We start from the raw sequence: 18,241 nt of genomic DNA on the forward strand, positions 1-18,241 counted from the left end.
TTATTCTTATTCTGGTTAAATATTGTTAGTATTACTTAATACTAGGGCATTGCCCGTACTATATCTATATCTAAAATTATATCCCCCCCCTCTATTTACATGCAATGGTTTGGTCCAAAGCGAACGGCTTCCGGAGTTTGGTAAAGAAATCGCCATCGCGTGCACAAACGCGCAGGAAAGCGAATGAATCGCAAATTCGTTGTTATTAGTTTTAAAACATAGTTTAACGCCAACATAGTTTGCAAACGTGAAATAAATGAATACGCTCTCAAATGTGCCATCCGAGGCAGAGTGTGTCCGCCACGTTCGGCACACGCGATAGTTCGCTGCTCTCTGATTGGTTGAATCGTTTTTTGGACATAGCTCGGTAAGTAATTGTCCGATTAATATGAAACCTTGAAAAGGCACATCCTCGGGTCCCCAGCAATATACCTGGCAAGTTAAAAGTATATCGGACCCGTGGTTGTCGAGAAACAGCGGTCACAGACAAACGTACAAACGTACAGAGATTACTGGAATTATAGATAGATGCGCTTTGTGACAATATTATCATTTTTTGTTTTTTGTAATAACAATACCATGTCGTGCAAGGACCAATTAAACTACTCTATCTATGCCACTGCCCTCTTTAATATACACCTTAACATTAGGTACATTTAAAACATGGGAATTTCTTCCGCATTCTTTGTAGTTAATTCACCTAATCAAATCAGGAGATCATGACGATGATTTTAATGTATCAAAAACCACATCAGAAATCTCCGAAACAACAACAACATGCATTTTAAGGCCATTTTCCCTGCTAGAGCGGGGATTAGCCTTGCGGTCCCCATGACAATCTTCTCCATCTTGCCCTATTTTCTGCATCTCTCCTTGTTAACCCCCTTGCCCGCATTTCTTCTTCCACCATCTTTAGCCAAGTCTTTCTCGGTCTTCCCCGTCCTCTACTTCCTTGTACATTCATTTCCATCACTCTTCTCAAACAGTCTCTTTCATCCTTCCCCAACACATGACCAAACCATCTCAACCTGTTTCTCTTCACAGCATCAATCACAGGCTCTATTTCCATCATCTTTCGCAATTCATCATTCATTTTTCGCATTTCGCAATTCTTTTGTCATATTCAGTTAGGATGGTTTTGCACGGTGCTGCCTCTTCATCAGTAGCATTGTTGTGCCCATCCAAAGTTGCCCTGAGGAAGCTTCTGTTCATGGCTTGGGATTCCATGAGTGAGAGTCATTATTTTGGACCTGCTATGTGGCATTTCTGGAAGATGCAAGCTGGACTACAATTTGCTTTTTGGACTACAATGAAGAATTTTCGCAATTCAAGAAAGCTCCAATAGAATTCCATAAAAAAACATGTCACACACACACATTGACACACACAACACACACACACACACACACAACACACACACACACACACACACACACACACACACACATACACACACACACACACACACACACACACACACAGACACACTCAATGACACACACACAGTGACACACACGCACTGACACACATACACAACACACACACACACACACACACACACACACACACAAACACACACACACACTGACACACACACACACACACTGACACACACACACACTGACACACACACACAGTGACACACACGCACTGACATACACAACAGAAGCACACACACACACACACACACTGACACACACACACACACACTGACACACACACACACACTGACACACACACACACACACACACACAGTAAAACACACACAAGTAGAGGGGAAGAACAGCGGCGTGTCTGACAAACGATCGAAATAATTTGTAACTCGGATAAATTATGTAAATGACGAAATGATCAATGCTTTTCACGGCTCGGGAAGGAGAACGAGCGAAAACACACTTTGGGTGACTTTGCATTTTGCGGTGACGAATCCCGATTCTACCTTCACATCGGCGCCATCCGCCATCTTGACGACCACCTCGAGTCCTCGAGTGATCACTAATCAGATCGTGATGATTTGTGAACATGACTGTTTTTAAATTGCGAATATTGTCAATCGTCACCGACTTCGTAACTTCGACTTCGTCTCCGATATCGGGCGGAAATGAGCGACTTGGTGTATTTGCAGGTAACCTTGGGATAAAGGTGCTTTGGGAGATGTACAATTTGACAGCAATGTCATCTGCATGGGTGATGCTGTAAACTATTGAAATTCAGTCCTCGAAATCCAGTTATTTTAAGAAACGCTGGAGGAAAGAGAAAGTTACACGTATTTCGAGGACGATCATCTGAAGACTGAAAGCGTAGGATTCAAACACACCTCAACCACAGGTATGATTTGACTATTTATCCCACTCTTTCTGTGTGTTCAATTGCCAAAGTGTCCCCACCTTAAATTCTTCCCTGTCTGTTGCGTGGAAGTTCCACGGGCTCAACTAGTAGTTATAAATTACTCCAATCGTTGATTAAGTAATTAATAAAATCAAATACGATAATAGGCCTTATTATTGTGTGGACTTTTAAAAACTATTCAAGAAGTAGAAGCAAAAAACAGGACAGCAAGAAAATGACATAAAATGTCACAGCCCCCACCGTGGTTTTAGTAATTTTTCTGCACGTAGTTAAAGGCTGTCAGTTGGTCATCTTTGGTCGGATGACAAAACAAAATCTTCTGCATAAGTATTCTCATGTGTTGGCTTTGTGGCAAGTTTGAACAAAATTGGTCCATGCATATCCGAGAAATTGATGGGGACGCGTTTAAGGAACAAAATGGCCACCAGTCGGCCATATTGGATCTGATCTCGAAAGAAATTGATGTGCATATGTACACCATCATGTATTGTCTTTGTGCCAAGTATGAACAAAATTGGTCAGTACATCTTTGAGATATAGTTGCAGGTGTACAGACACACAGACGGACGGACGAAACCAAATCCATAAGCCCCCTTTTCAGACTAAGTCCAACGGGCACTAATAAACAATGAATGTTAAAGAGCATATCCATACCATAAAGTATGATATCTTGTTGTATTTTTGTAAAACCCCAAAATTATGTGTTTTTTTTATTTATTAAAAGCACCCACAAGCAATTTTGAACAATTCAAAAAATTGGGCACCCTTTGGTCCATTTGCAGCACCTTTTGGTCCATTTGCTGCGCATTTTGTTCCATTTGCCGTGCCTTTTGGTCCATTTGTCGCACCTTGACATGGCCTTCTGCCATGCCTTTTGGTCCATTTGCCATGCCTTTTGGTCCATTTGCCGCACCTTTTGGTCCATTTTCTACGCCTTGACGTGGCCTTCTGCCGAGGCTTTTCGTCCATTTGCTGCACCTTGACGTGGCCTTCTGCCGAGCCTTTTGGTCCATTTGCTGCACCTTGACGTGGCCTTCTGCCAAGCCTTTTGGTCCATTTGCTGCGCCTTGATGTGGCCTTCGGTCGCGACTTTTGGCCCATTTGCCCAAACTTTTGGTCCATTTTCCATGCCTTGACGTGTCCTTCTGCCAAGCCTTTTGGTCCATTTGATGTGGCCTTCGGTCGCGACTTTTAGTCCATTTTCCCCGCCTTTTGGTCCATTTTCCCCGCCTTTTGGTCCATTTTCTGCGCCTTGACATGACCTTCTGCCGCACCTTTGGGTCCATTTACCACGCCTTGACAAAATTTTAGTTGGTAACAATGGATCACGATGACGGTTGATATGCAACGTTATTGAATTACATATTGCCCCGTGATAGTCTTCACATCCGGTAATCGTATACGTCAATAATCTATGGAAACAATTTCCGATTGGTTCAACACAAAAGTAGGGGGTCAAGTGAACACCTGTCGTACTGTATTTGACCTCTTTCATCATTGGTAACCTGAATTGATTGCAAGCGTTTGTTCGCCAACTGACATCGGGTGGAGTGAACACATATGGAGCCTCAGTACACTCCGCATGTGATAACGCTTTAACGTCCACAGCTATCGACGATGACTGGGTGTCTTCACAATCCAAAATCATATGTCTGCAATACAAACACGCCTGATCATCTGGATTGATATTAGCAACCTGACGATTCTCGTTCAAGTTGGCAAACGCTGGTTTTCTTCGATGTATTTTGTTGCTATAGCATACAAAAAGACGTAGGACATTTACGCCTTGGTCGAACTCCGTGTTGAGGTTGATCATCAGTAGTAAGCTAGCTTATCATGGAATTTTTCCAAGCCGCTTCTTCTGCTATTTATACAGTACTGTACATACATATTATCTTCTATTAATATTTCTATATATGTATACATATCCTAATAACGAATGTTATTACAAAACAATATTAATCTTTACTATATTTCACCAGATGTCACGTCTGTCGGTTTGAAGGTACCGCAAAAACGGCTGAACCGATCGCAATGATATTTTGGGTGGGTAATCCTAGGACCTGGAGTAAAATAGGCTATATTATTTTCCCAATTTTTCCAAGTTTTCCAATTTTCCAGTATTGCCAAACACGATGGAATAATATTTACCGTTATGAACAGTGATGTGGCTTTTGTTGAAATTCTACGTACCATAAGAGAGTAGATCGACTCCTGACAAACTCTTCCTATATAAACGTGCAGCTCCGAAGTAACACGGCAGCGTGTGCAAAGCGACTGAGAAACAGGTGTAGCGGCCGCTTCCGTGTTACAGATTCGGCACGCACTCTTCACACATAAACGTGCGACTGAGAAAGACGTGTAGCGGCCGCTTCCGTTTTGCAGAATTCAAACTTTTTTCAAAATGGGCGTCATGTACTGTTTAGATTTTGATGATTTGCGTGTGATATGATTCAACGGATGTTTATATGAATCGTTTAAAATAAAAAAGCCTTCAATTTCTGATATTTTTCCTTTTCATTTGGGCTTCCCAATTAAAGCCCCGCCCATAGGGCAGGTACTGTTGCTAGTACTAATAATATCCCCTCTTCCTAAAGGGTTTCATCCTTGGAAAAACGCCATGTTAATCTGTATAATAGCTTATTGTGGCATTTTGTGTAAAAACCGTTACCAGAAGTAAAAATATTATAAACCACAAAACAGGTATGATTACTTTTTTAAACAGTCGCTACTGCTGTTTAACACTAACCTGAAATGGAGGAAAGCCGGGGTGTGTTCAGATACCAATCTGCTAGCTAGCGCTTGTCAAGCCAGCCGTTCCTTATCAACGGTTTTGAATAGATTGCTTGCTTGAATGCTTAAGCCACATGGAGAGCGCTCTCCAAGAAACTTGGTAACTGAACATATCCCTAATGTTCTTGAGGTCCGACCCTGGATCTACTGTAATCTACATCGGCTTTACGTTGAAAGATCCTTAAAACCCCGAAATACTCTTAAGATACAAAAGACCCTGAGGACCCAAAATACCCTGAGGACCCAAAAGCCCCCAAGGACCCAAAAGCCCCCAAGGACCCAAAAGACCCAGATGACCCAAAAGTTTCTGTCGACCCAAAAGACCCAGAGGACCCCAAATACTCCGAAGACCCAAAATAACCAAAAGTCCCCGAGCACCCAAAATATCCCGAGGACCCAAAAGATCCCCGAGTCCGGCAGGCAGGTATGCTACAAGGTGGTGAAGACCAATGAAAATTTGGTACAACGGACCAATGGGCCGAATAGTTTTTATAAAACGAATATACCCCTTCCCTATCGGAGTGGCAGAAAGGGTCATTCCTCTTTGGGATAAGTGCCCTACATCTGGCAAATAAAATACATTAACTTCTTTCAGTTGTATGAATCAAATTGGCAGCACCCCTTCATATGATCTTTTCGAGAGCATTTCTTGATTCCTCCTAAGAACACAAGGGTAGTCCAGGATGCACACAATATTTTTTTGAATGTCCCTTCTTTTTTAATCTTTGGCATTTTCGACAATCTATGGAATGTCCCTTCTTTTCTATAGTTTGCCACATGACATACCATATAAAGGGGTCTTTTCTATGCCTCTGGCATTTTTCCCAAGAATGTCCCTTCTTTTCTATAGTTTGCCACATGGCACATACCATGTAAAGGGGCCTTTTCTATGCCCCTGGTATTTTCCCCAAGAATAACTGCCGGAGTCGAAATTTGTCTATGTCCAACCTTTTGGGGATCGCCCCGATGAGACAAGCAAAATTAGGACCACGGGCCCTGAAGCTCACCTGGATCAGGAGCAATCCCCCACAAACCCCCTCGGACCCTGATCTATCTATAATTCCAGTAATCTCTGTGTGTGTGTGTGTCTGTGTGTGTGTCTGTGTGTTTGTCTGTGTGTTTGTCTGTGTGTTTGTCTGTGACCGCTGTTTCTCGACAACCACGGGTCCGATATACTTGAAACTTGCCAGGTATATTGCTGGGGACCCGAGGATGTGCCTTTTCAAGGTTTGAAATTAATCGGACAAGTGGTTCCCAAGGTATGGTCACCGTACTCGCAAGCCGTTCGCTTTGGCTTTGCGAATGGACCAAACCATTTCATGTAAATAGAGGGGGGGGTTCTACCGTACTCGCAAGCCGTTCGCTTTGGCTTTGCGAATGGACCAAACCATTTCATGTAAATAGAGTGGGGGGTTCTGTGGTCGTTACTGCCACGTGGTTTCAAAGTTTTTTTTTGTTGTTGTTGTTTGCACGCATGTTTTTTTGCACCCACGTACGGGCACGCCCTAGTATTTTTTAATGCCGTGACAAACTTGGGTACATCATGGGCGATGAAGGTTGTGATCAAGTTTCATTGAAATAATTTGTGTAGTTTCAGAGAAGACAGCAAATACCTATTTTATGTTGTGTCAAAACCACCACAGACCACCTGAGACCTTGATGTTTTATGCCATGAACAAACATTGGTGCATCATGGGTGATGAAGGTTGTGGGCAAGTTTCATCAAAATTGTGTGTGTAGTTTCAGAGAAGAGGGCAAATACCTAATTTTTGGGGGGGGGGGGGGAAACCCCGTGCACCCTCACAATGAGCACAGATTTTGATGTGGTCAATACACCTTCGTTAGGCATCAGATAAGAAGCTTGTGGCTAAGTTTGATCAAAATCATGCGTGTAGTTTCGGAGAAGAGAGCACATACCTATTTTTTAGGGGAGTGGTCAAACAAAACCTGTAGACCCCTGAATGAGTGCATATTTTGAATTTGTGAACATATTACCTCAACGTACAAAATATTTCCTTCTGAAATTTGCAGTCAATTTCGTCCAGTAGAAGCCAAGAAACGAATTTTCAGTTCCTATGTTAAAGTTGCATGCAGAGAAACCGTCCCATATAAAGAGAGGGGCAATGTGCATCTCCCTTGATTCATCTATAGAAGTTTGAATTTCCGACGCAGGCTCGATTTCCAGGTCGCAGGCCCCAAAAGTTAATGGGTGAGATTTGGGGGTAAGCCTGTGATACAAAATCAGATAATCTAAGACCGAACGATCCTGCGGACAATAGAGTAGAAGGGCTGTATTGGGTTTCGGAGCAATTGGTTGGTAAATAAGGGACGAGTAGGGATTTTAAAAGTTTGGGGTGTAACCCTCCCTGGGAGCCTCCATGATACAAAATCCAAAAATTGAAGCCGGAGCGATTGTGTGGGATACTGTCTTGTATTCATGTGTCAAGTTTCAGAACAATCAGCCAGGTAATAAAGGAAGAGTAACAAAAATAGCAAAACGTTAACAGACCGACATCCGGACGGGCGGACTGACAGACATCCGGACATCACGACCCATTATATGAGTTTATCTCTTTGAGAATCGAGGTGAGATGACCTAAAATAAGATTCCAGTTGAGCCACAACGAAGCACGGTGCAAATAAAGGTAAGACACATAATTATTTTGGAACGTAGTCGAGGCTTGTGGAAAAGCTCGGACCAGTAGGAGAGGAGAGGATGCACAGGGTGGACAAGATGGATACAAAAACGAAGGAGGGGTTGCGGTGGGTTCTCACGGGTAGAAAATATCATGGTTTTGGATTGAGGACGACATGAGATGGTGGTGAACAGCTGTCTTGAAGACATAGATGGAAGAATGACTGAAGAAAATAGGGGGGGGGGGGGTGGTCACACAGGCAGGAAAACAGGAGGAACAAATGGGTGGAAGTGAGCAGTGATCCTTTAATTAGTAGTTTTATCAGAAGGGGGTTGATGGTGGATCATGTGTGCCCTGCAGTAACCTGGGATGACAAAGCATGGAAAGAGCAGAGGGTGAAAGATCGGAAAGGAGGGGTATAAGACAGAGAGACCACCGTCCTGACTGTGATGGCGAAGTAATGGACCCATAGACTTAACTTCAACATGGGAGATTTCAATAATCTTGATCGCCTTGGTTTCCACGGAGACTAGCTGAGCAAGATGTGACGCAGGGCCACAGTCCAGGGGAGAGCAGTACTCCACAAACCTGCAGATGAAAGCCTTGTAGGTGAGTGGATAGGAGTGCCGGTGTGCCATGGAAGAACTTTGTATGATGGAGGATGCCTAGTCAGTGGCAGGCTTTGGAGACCAACTTTGAAATGTTGTTTACCCAAGAAAGATCATGGCTCATAATGAGATCCAGGAGTTTGAATGAATGAACTTGCTCAAGAGGATTGTTAATAAAGTATATTGAGGGGCTGGGGAGTGGGGCTTTGCCAGATACCTCTTTCGGTGAGTGAGTGTGTGAGATTTGTCAGGATTGAAAGACATATTCCAAGTGTTTGACGATCTTGTAATTTTGTCAAAGGATGGCCTGGAACAAGGTGGAATCATCAGCAATAGGTAAAGAGGATTTTCCAGAGAGCAAAACAGATCATTGATGAAGATCAGGAATAGGAATGGGCACAGAGCACTCCGTTGGGATACTCCAACCTTGACAGGGAGAGGAGATGAAGGGATTTTGTTGAGTGTCACACGTTGACTACTAGAGTAGAGGAAGTTGAGCCATGTGTGGAGTTGGCCTTGGATTCCATAAACAGAGAGTTTGGAGAGTAAGGCAGTTTGTATCAAAAGCACGAGATATGTCCAGAGAGATGGCTCTGATCTTGCCTGACATTGAGGCCTTGCATCCATTGTTGAGCGAGTATAAGCATCATGACCAAGATGGAGTGAACTGGTCTGAAACCAGGTTGGTGATATGAGATGAGGTTATTGGGGAAATGAGGATGGATTCCACAACCTTACTGATGATTGGAAGTAAGCTGACAGGTCTGTTGTTGAGGAGATCAGTTCTCCACCTTATCACGTGCAAAAACACAGGGTTCAGGAGCAATTATGACAGGAAAGATTGAGAGGTTGGAGACACAAGAACACAAGCATATGTCCTTGTAATTTTTTTAAAAATAAGTACTACTTTTTAATTCATTTTATTTATTTGTAGATGTTATTAGTCATTGCAATTTTTTATTTCATTATCTTGATTTTCATTTTACTGTACAGTATATTGTAAATCATTCACAATTCAGCTTCTGGCTGCAATGATTTGAGAATAAAAACATGATTTGAATTCAAATGAAAGTTGAACATCAAGCAGTGATTTACTGGAGAAAAGTTGAAATTCACTTACGGGCACCGGAGGCAGCAGAAAATACAGTGATCTGAAAAAAGAATGAAAAATTACATTTTTTTGTAAATACACATTTGAATACATTCATAAATAAAAAGTGTTTTGAAATGTACATCGACCTTTTTATAATTTTAAGAAACAATAATAAAAATTTGGTTCTTTGCAATTTTGTTTCTATTTTTTTGTTATTTTCGTTGTATGCAATGTATTGTCCTGTCCGTGGCCAATGAACACCGGCCTCAGACGAAGAGCCGATCGATCTTAACTGCCGAGGCGTATACCCAACTTGGCGGTATTATTTTTGGCGTGCGTGCGAAGGTCCTGAAGCCTTACGTGGACAAGCCGCACACGGGGGTTACCCGATCCCCACAGAACAAGTACACGGACAAGACACCGAAAGTAAAATGCAACAAATATGGTTTTGATGAAAGTCATGCAAGAATGACAAAAACGAAAGGTAAGGTACAACTAATTCCTAAATGAGGGACCCTCCATTCTGACACAAATACAGACAAGGGAAAAGTCAAATAAAAATAAATGTTCTTTTAGTTGGCCACACGCAGCTCCGGCTTGGTGTTCGTCACCTCGAACCACCGTGCGGGTAACGCACAAGATGGCGAGGAGTCGCTCCCCAAAACGCCACGAACGTGAGGTGACTCGTGCAGATGGTCCTCTTTCACTCTCCACTCCGTCGAAATGCCAAGAGCCCCACAAGCTACCACCTTATTGCTCCTCCTTATGATGGGAGTTGTCCACAAAAGCTCCGCAAAGCTCTCCTCGCAAGCCCACCCGAGCAAAAACACCACCGCTCACCATGCGACCAAGCCAAAGAGAGAGCGTGAAGCGACCGTCTCCTTTCCCAATCCAGAGAGAGAGAGACAGACAGACAGACAGACATAGATAGGCAAAGATAATGTTACGTTATACTTTATGTCCACACACACACACAAATATATGCACACGAATACACGCACACACACACACACACCTACCCCACACACCCAAACAAACACATGCATATATCAAGATTCAGGCAATTCCCTATTTATGTCATATATGCATTCCTGGAAAATATATTTTAAATCTATTAAAGGGGGAATGCGTTCCTGACAGAAAAAAAAAAAAGTGGAAAAGTAGGCATAATTTTCCAATTCTCTCTTGAACTCAACTCTTAGTTTGCTTTGCTTTACTTTGCTTTGCTTTGCTTTACTCATTCTAATCCTCCCATATGTTTATCGTTCTTTTAATTCAATATTCAATTTATTTTGCCTTCCTAACTCCGGACATTTCCTCACACGGCTGCCTTTGCGACGATCCCACTGGTTAATTATTTTCGTTGCACTCAATTAAGTTGTACTTTTAGTCCACGGGGTGGTCGTCCAACCTGCTGCTCCTAACCCTGAGGCCATTGGTCACGGATAACTCTGCAGCCCGACAGGTTGTTGAGCAACCACGGATGCAGGCTGAACTAATTAAATCAGAACTGGGTCCTCATGCCCTCAAGTCGTTACATGATTGTATTGATTTAATTGCTCCACCTAGGGAGCATCCCCCTCAACGTGCAATTGAGTACTTATTTCGACCGAGCGGAACTAAGTGCAGCATTGGGGAACTGTGAGTGCAGCATCACGGAGCCAATTAGTGGGGGAAAATATTCCGGTCTATCTATTACATACATGCTGTATCGGATCAATGAAAAAAAGGACACAAACGAGCAGGTTTGAAATGTTTACCAAATAGAAGCATGTCTTTACAGCAAGCACATTATTCACACGCCTTTATTTACAAAGCAGTCAATAGTAACCTATATTATAAAAGGAGCCGTGTCTGTCTGTCTGTTTGTTTGTTTGTCGTGTTAACAACTCGAGAACGGATTAACGGATTTCAATAAATCCAACTACGGTGGATTCTGGGTTGTGAATGCACACGTGATCCAAAATGTCTGTGATCCCAAAAAAACATTTAAAAAAAAAAAGTTTTTATATGGGTACATGGACACGCGTGTCAAAACTGCAAATGCCAACACGTGACGTTGGTTATCCCTGCAAGGAAAGCAGGATCTCCCAGGAATCCTTTTTTTTTCTTCCCCCATAGAATAGCCATCAACAGCAAAGACTGGTATTTCCCTCTACGAAGTGACGGGTCTTATATTCTCGTCTTTATTTACACAGGCAGGCAATCACGTATTTACAAGCAAGCAAGCATGCAGGAAAGACACGGAAGCGCAGAATTACACCCTAGTATGCATGTTTATTTTCCTTATATAGACTTATTTACACAGACATGGCGCCATCACTCAAGCCCGGCAAGCAGACGAGAAGATGTGAGGAGAAAGATACAGAGCAGAGTATGGGTATGACTACTCCCCTGCCTCGCACAACCAGGCTCGGCTGTGCCAGTCCAAATATGGGGGGGGGGGGGGGATTTGGTGGAGAGATGTGGAGGATGGGCGCTGTGGAGGATGGGTGCTGGTGTGTCAACCCCCCAACCCCCAAAAGTTTTCCATTGATACAGCAATTTGTCCATTTCATGAAGATTAAAATTTATGAGCTTGATCAAAGCTTGGGTCAACAGGATGAAAAGTGACAATTTTTCAGATGAAAAATTATGATTTTAGAAGTTCGACCTTGAGTTGACCTTTGACCTTTTGACCTCAAAAATAGTTGGTTTCCCAATTCAGTGAGGCAATACACAAATGCTGTTCAATTTTCAAGTCCATCGGATGATATAATTGATGGGTTTTCAGATGAAAATTGATGATTTTGGAAGTTTGACCTAGAGTTGACCTTTGACTTTTCACCTCAAAAATAGTTGGTTTTCCTATTTAGTGAGGCAATTTGCAAATGCTGTTCAATTTCAAAGTCAATCGGATGAAAATTGACAGTTTTTCAGATGAAAATTGATGTTTTTAGAAGTTTGACCTTGAGTTGACCTTTGACAATTTGACCTAAAAAATAGAATGTTTCCCAATTTAGTGACTCGATATGCAAATGCTGTTCAATTTTGAAGTCAATCGGTTGAGAATTGATGGCTTTTTAGATGAAAATTTATGATTTTAAAAATTTGACCTTTAGTTGACCGTTGACCTTTTGACCTCAAAAATAGTATGTTTCTCAATTTATTGACTCGATATGCAAACGCTGTTCAATTTTCAAGTCAATCGGTTGAGAATTGATGGCTTTTCAGATGAAAATTGATGATTTAAAAAAATTGACCTTGAGTTGGCCTTTGACCTTTTGACCTCAAATAGTTCATTTCCCAATTTAGTGACTCAATATACAAATGCTATTCAATTTTCAAGTCAATCGGATTTAAAATGATGATTTTAGAAATTTGGCCTCCAGATGACCTTTGACCTCAATCAATAGGCTTCTCAATTGGGACGACGTATACAACTTGGTGAAGTTTCGTGACGATCGGTTTAGAATTGTGACCTGTAGGCCGGGGACAAACAGACAAACAAACAAGAAGACGTCATGCTGAGCACGATACTTGCAAAATCCACCCCCCCCCGCCCACCCCCCCCCCCCCAAAAGGAAAAAATTCCATTGGTACAGCAAATTGTCCATTTCATCAAGATTAAAATTGACAATCTTGATCAAAGCTCGGGTCAATAGGAAGAAAAGTGACGACTTTTCAGATGAAAAATGATGATTTTGGAAGGTTGACCTTGAGTTGACCTTTGACCATTTGAACTCAAAATAGTTAGTTTCCCTATTTAGTGACTCAATGTGCAAATGCTGTTCAATTTTCAAGTCAGTCGGATGAAAATTGAGGATTTTTAAAACTTGGCCTATGTTGACCTTTTGGCCTATGTTGACCTCAAAAATACAAGGAGGTTGAATTCAGTGACCAGATATTCAAGTCCTCTTCAAATTTCAAGTCAATTGGATGAAAATTGAGGACTTTAGAAATTTGGCCTATGTTGACCTTTTGGCCTATGTTGACCTCAAAAATACTTGGTGGTTGAATTCAGTGACCAGATATGCAAGTCCTCTTCAAATTTCAAGTCAATTGGATGAAAATTGAGGATTTTAGAAATTTGACCTATGTTGACCTTTTGGCCTATGTTGACCTTTTGGCCTATGTTGGCCTTTTGGCCTATGTTGACCTCAAAAATACTTGGTGGTTGAATTCAGTGACCAAAAATGCAAGTCCTCTTCAAATTTCAAGTCAATTGGATGAAAATTGAGGATTTTAGAAATTTAGCAAAGTTGGTGACCTTTGGACTATGTTGACCTTTTAACCCCAAAAACAATAGGCTTCTTGCTTTTGACCAACTCTACCATTTGGTGAAGATTCGTGAAGATCGGTTGAAAATTGTGACCTGTAGGCCGGTGACAAACAAACAGATGAAAAATCGGTCAGAGACCAAGGACTTGCCGGAATGGACTTTTTTTTTTTTGATTTGCCAACCACTCCCCGCCATCACGGTCGTCTCTCCAATGCACAATCCCACGAGATATGCGGAAAGGACGACCCAAAACCAATGATATTTTTTAAGATTTGCTTTTGTTGGGGCTTTTGTGTTAAAACAAATATGGCAGCCGAACCACGTGACCGATGACGTCATCATTATTTGTTTTCTAAACTGATTTATTCCTAGATTATGCTCAAGAAATTTCATCTTGATCGGATGAAGTTTATACTTGTCGAATTATGATGTCATAATGCTGATAGATGCTGATGGAGGGAAAATGGAACAACAGAGAAGAGGACACGGAGGCAGAACACAGATCCAGAGAAACATACAGAATGAAGGGAAAATGGAACAACAGGGAAGAGGAAACTGAGGCAGAACACAGATCCAGAGAAACATACAGAATGAAGGGAAAATGGAACAACAGGGAAGAGGAAACGGAGGCAGAACACAGATCCAGAGAAACATGCAGAATGAAGGGAAAATGGAACAACAGGGAAGAGGAAACGGAGGCAGAACACAGATCCAGAGAAACATACAGAATGAAGGGAAAATGGAACAACAGGGAAGAGGAAACGGAGGCAGAACACAGATCAAGAGAAACATACAGAATGAAGGGAAAATGGAACAACAGAGAAGAGGAAACTGAGACAGAACACAGATCAAGAGAAACATACAGAATGAAGGGAAAATGGAACAACAGAGAAGAGGAAACTGAGGCAGAACACAGATCAAGAGAAACATACAGAATGAAGGGAAAATGGAACAACAGAGAAGAGGAAACTGAGGCAGAACACAGATCAAGAGAAACATGCAGAATGAAGGGAAAATGGAACAACAGAGAAGAGGAAACTGAGACAGAACACAGATCAAGAGAAACATACAGAATGAAGGGAAAATGGAACAACAGAGAAGAGGAAACTGAGGCAGAACACAGATCAAGAGAAACATGCAGAATAAAGAGAAAATGGAACAACAGAGAAGAGGAAACTGAGGCAGAACACAGATCCAGAGAAACATGCAGAATGAAGGGAAAATGGAACAACAGGGAAGAGGAAACTGAGGCAGAACACAGATCAAGAGAAACATGCAGAATGAAGGGGAAATGGAACAACAGAGAAGAGGAAACTGAGACAGAACACAGATCCAGAGAAACATGCAGAATGAAGGGAAAATGGAACAACAGAGAAGAGGAAACGGAGGCAGAACACAGATCAAGAGAAACATGCAGAATGAAGGGAAAATGGAACAACAGGGAAGAGGAAACTGAGGCAGAACACAGATCAAGAGAAACATGCAGAATGAAGGGAAAATGGAACAACAGAGAAGAGGAAACTGAGACAGAACACAGATCAAGAGAAACATGCAGAATGAAGGGAAAATGGAACAACAGAGAAGAGGAAACTGAGACAGAACACAGATCAAGAGAAACATACAGAATGAAGGGAAAATGGAACAACAGGGAAGAGGAAACTGAGGCAGAACACAGATCAAGAGAAACATGCAGAATGAAGGGAAAATGGAACAACAGAGAAGAGGAAACGGAGGCAGAACACAGATCCAGAGAAACATACAGAATGAAGGGAAAATGGAACAACAGAGAAGAGGAAACGGAGGCAGAACACAGATCCAGAGAAACATGCAGAATGAAGGGAAAATGGAACAACAGAGAAGAGGAAACGGAGGCAGAACACAGATCAAGAGAAACATACAGAATGAAGGGAAAATGGAACAACAGAGAAGAGGAAACTGAGGCAGAACACAGATCCAGAGAAACATACAGAATGAAGGGAAAATGGAACAACAGGGAAGAGGAAACGGAGGCAGAACACAGATCCAGAGAAACATACAGAATGAAGGGAAAATGGAACAACAGAGAAGAGGAAACGGAGGCAGAACACAAATCAAGGGAAACATGCAGAATGAAGGGAAAATGGAACAACAGAGAAGAGGAAACGGAGGCAGAACACAGATCAAGAGAAACATACAGAATGAAGGGAAAATGGAACAACAGAGAAGAGGAAACGGAGGCAGAACACAAATCAAGAGAAACATGCAGAATGAAGGGAAAATAGAACAACAGAGAAGTGGAAACGGAGGCAGAACACAGATCAAGAGAAACATACAGAATGAAGGGAAAATGGAACAACAGAGAAGAGGAAACGGAGGCAGAACACAAATCAAGAGAAACATGCAGAATGAAGGGAAAATAGAACAACAGAGAAGAGGAAACGGAGGCAGAACACAGATCCAGAGAAACATGCAGAATGAAGGGAAAATGGAACAACAGAGAAGAGGAAACGGAGGCAGAACACAAATCAAGAGAAACATGCAGAATGAAGGGAAAATAGAACAACAGAGAAGAGGAAACGGAGGCAGAACACAGATCCAGAGAAACATACAGAATGAAGGGAAAATGGAACAACAGAGAAGAGGAAACGGAGGCAGAACACAGATCCAGAGAAACATACAGAATGAAGGGAAAATGGAACAACAGGGAAGAGGAAACGGAGGCAGAACACAGATCCAGAGAAACATACAGAATGAAGGGAAAATGGAACAACAGAGAAGAGGAAACGGAGGCAGAACACAGATCCAGAGAAACATACAGAATGAAGGGAAAATGGAACAACAGGGAAGAGGAAACGGAGGCAGAACACAGATCAAGAGAAACATGCAGAATGAAGGGAAAATGGAACAACAGAGAAGAGGAAACGGAGGCAGAACACAGATCAAGAGAAACATGCAGAATGAAGGGAAAATGGAACAACAGAGAAGAGGAAACGGAGGCAGAACACAGATCCAGAGAAACATACAGAATGAAGGGAAAATGGAACAACAGAGAAGTGGAAACGGAGGCAGAACACAGATCCAGAGAAACATACAGAATGAAGGGAAAATGGAACAACAGAGAAGAGGAAACGGAGGCAGAACACAGATCCAGAGAAACATACAGAATGGAGGGAAAATGGAACAACAGAGAAGAGGAAACGGAGGCAGAACACAGATCCAGAGAAACATGCAGAATGAAGGGAAAATGGAACAACAGAGAAGAGGAAACGGAGGCAGAACACAGATCAAGAGAAACATACAGAATGAAGGGAAAATGGAACAACAGAGAAGAGGAAACTGAGGCAGAACACAGATCAAGAGAAACATGCAGAATGAAGGGAAAATGGAACAACAGAGAAGAGAAAATGGAGGCAGAACACAGATCCAGAGAAACATACAGAATGAAGGGAAAATGGAACAACAGAGAAGAGGAAACTGAGGCAGAACACAGATCAAGAGAAACATGCAGAATGAAGGGAAAATGGAACAACAGAGAAGAGAAAATGGAGGCAGAACACAGATCAAGAGAAACATGCAGAATGAAGGGAAAATGGAACAACAGAGAAGAGGAAACGGAGGCAGAACACAGATCCAGAGAAACATACAGAATGAAGGGAAAATGGAACAACAGAGAAGAGGAAACTGAGGCAGAACACAGATCAAGAGAAACATACAGAATGAAGGGAAAATGGAACAACAGAGAAGAGAAAACTGAGGCAGAACACAGATCCAGAGAAACATGCAGCATCAACGGAAAATGGAACAACAGGGAAGAGGAAACTTAGCTGTGATGTTCCTAGCTTGAAGAAACGAAAACAAAGTTCGAGTGAAACACAATCAACACCTAGCTCTACTGACCATAGTTCAGAAAGTGTAGCACAAGGCTGTTCAGAAGAAAAACAACCAACATTTGAGATTGATGTATCAATGTCAGATCTGAATTTACATTGTCAGACAGACCATGCAAAGTTGAATGTCTTAGCTCGGAAAAAAGGATGAATATTGTTGACGTTCCAGGTGATGGCAATTGTATGTTCTATTCTGTTTGTTACCACCTCGACAGGCTAGGACTGACTACATCCCTCCCATCCACTTTCTGAATAATCCTCTCCAAGAATTTCTGTCACTCAAGCTTTTGAGTCTCACTATCTGCCATGATCTTTCCTGGGAAAACCACATTTCAAATGTGGCCTCCAAAGCCAGTCGCCGACTGGGCATCCTCTGTCGTGTGAAGTCCTTCTTTGGCACACCTGAGCTCCTCACCACATACAAGGCTTTCATCCGCAGCTCAATGGAATATTGTTCTCCCCTCTCGGCTGGTCCTCCTACCTCACACTAAGCTCGGCTTCACGCTGTTGAAACCAAAGCTTTCAGGATCATTGGAATCTCCCGTGATGAAGCTAACTCTGAGGGCCTTTCAATCACTCAACGCAGGCAGGTTGGTGGTCTTCTACCGACTCCTCTCCGGCCTAGTTCCCCAGC

The 18,241-nt window shown here is 42.3% G+C and overlaps 1 protein-coding gene across 1 annotated transcript in view; it reads right to left on the reverse strand.

The window, feature by feature from the left end:
- Nucleotides 1–18,241, reverse strand: part of LOC137425804 (fibronectin-like) — a 1,588,206-nt gene that overhangs the window by 1,540,598 nt on the left and 29,367 nt on the right. Inside the window, exon 4 of the mRNA XM_078775189.1 lies at nt 9,508–9,538. Within this exon, the coding sequence (XP_078631315.1) occupies nt 9,508–9,538 (31 nt within the window). The remainder of the gene's footprint in view (nt 1–9,507; nt 9,539–18,241) is intronic.

Source organism: Myxine glutinosa, chromosome 4 (genome assembly GCF_964187855.1).
Source record: "Myxine glutinosa chromosome 4, kmMyxGlut1.1, whole genome shotgun sequence".
NCBI classification, from domain to species: Eukaryota; Metazoa; Chordata; class Myxini; order Myxiniformes; family Myxinidae; genus Myxine; species Myxine glutinosa.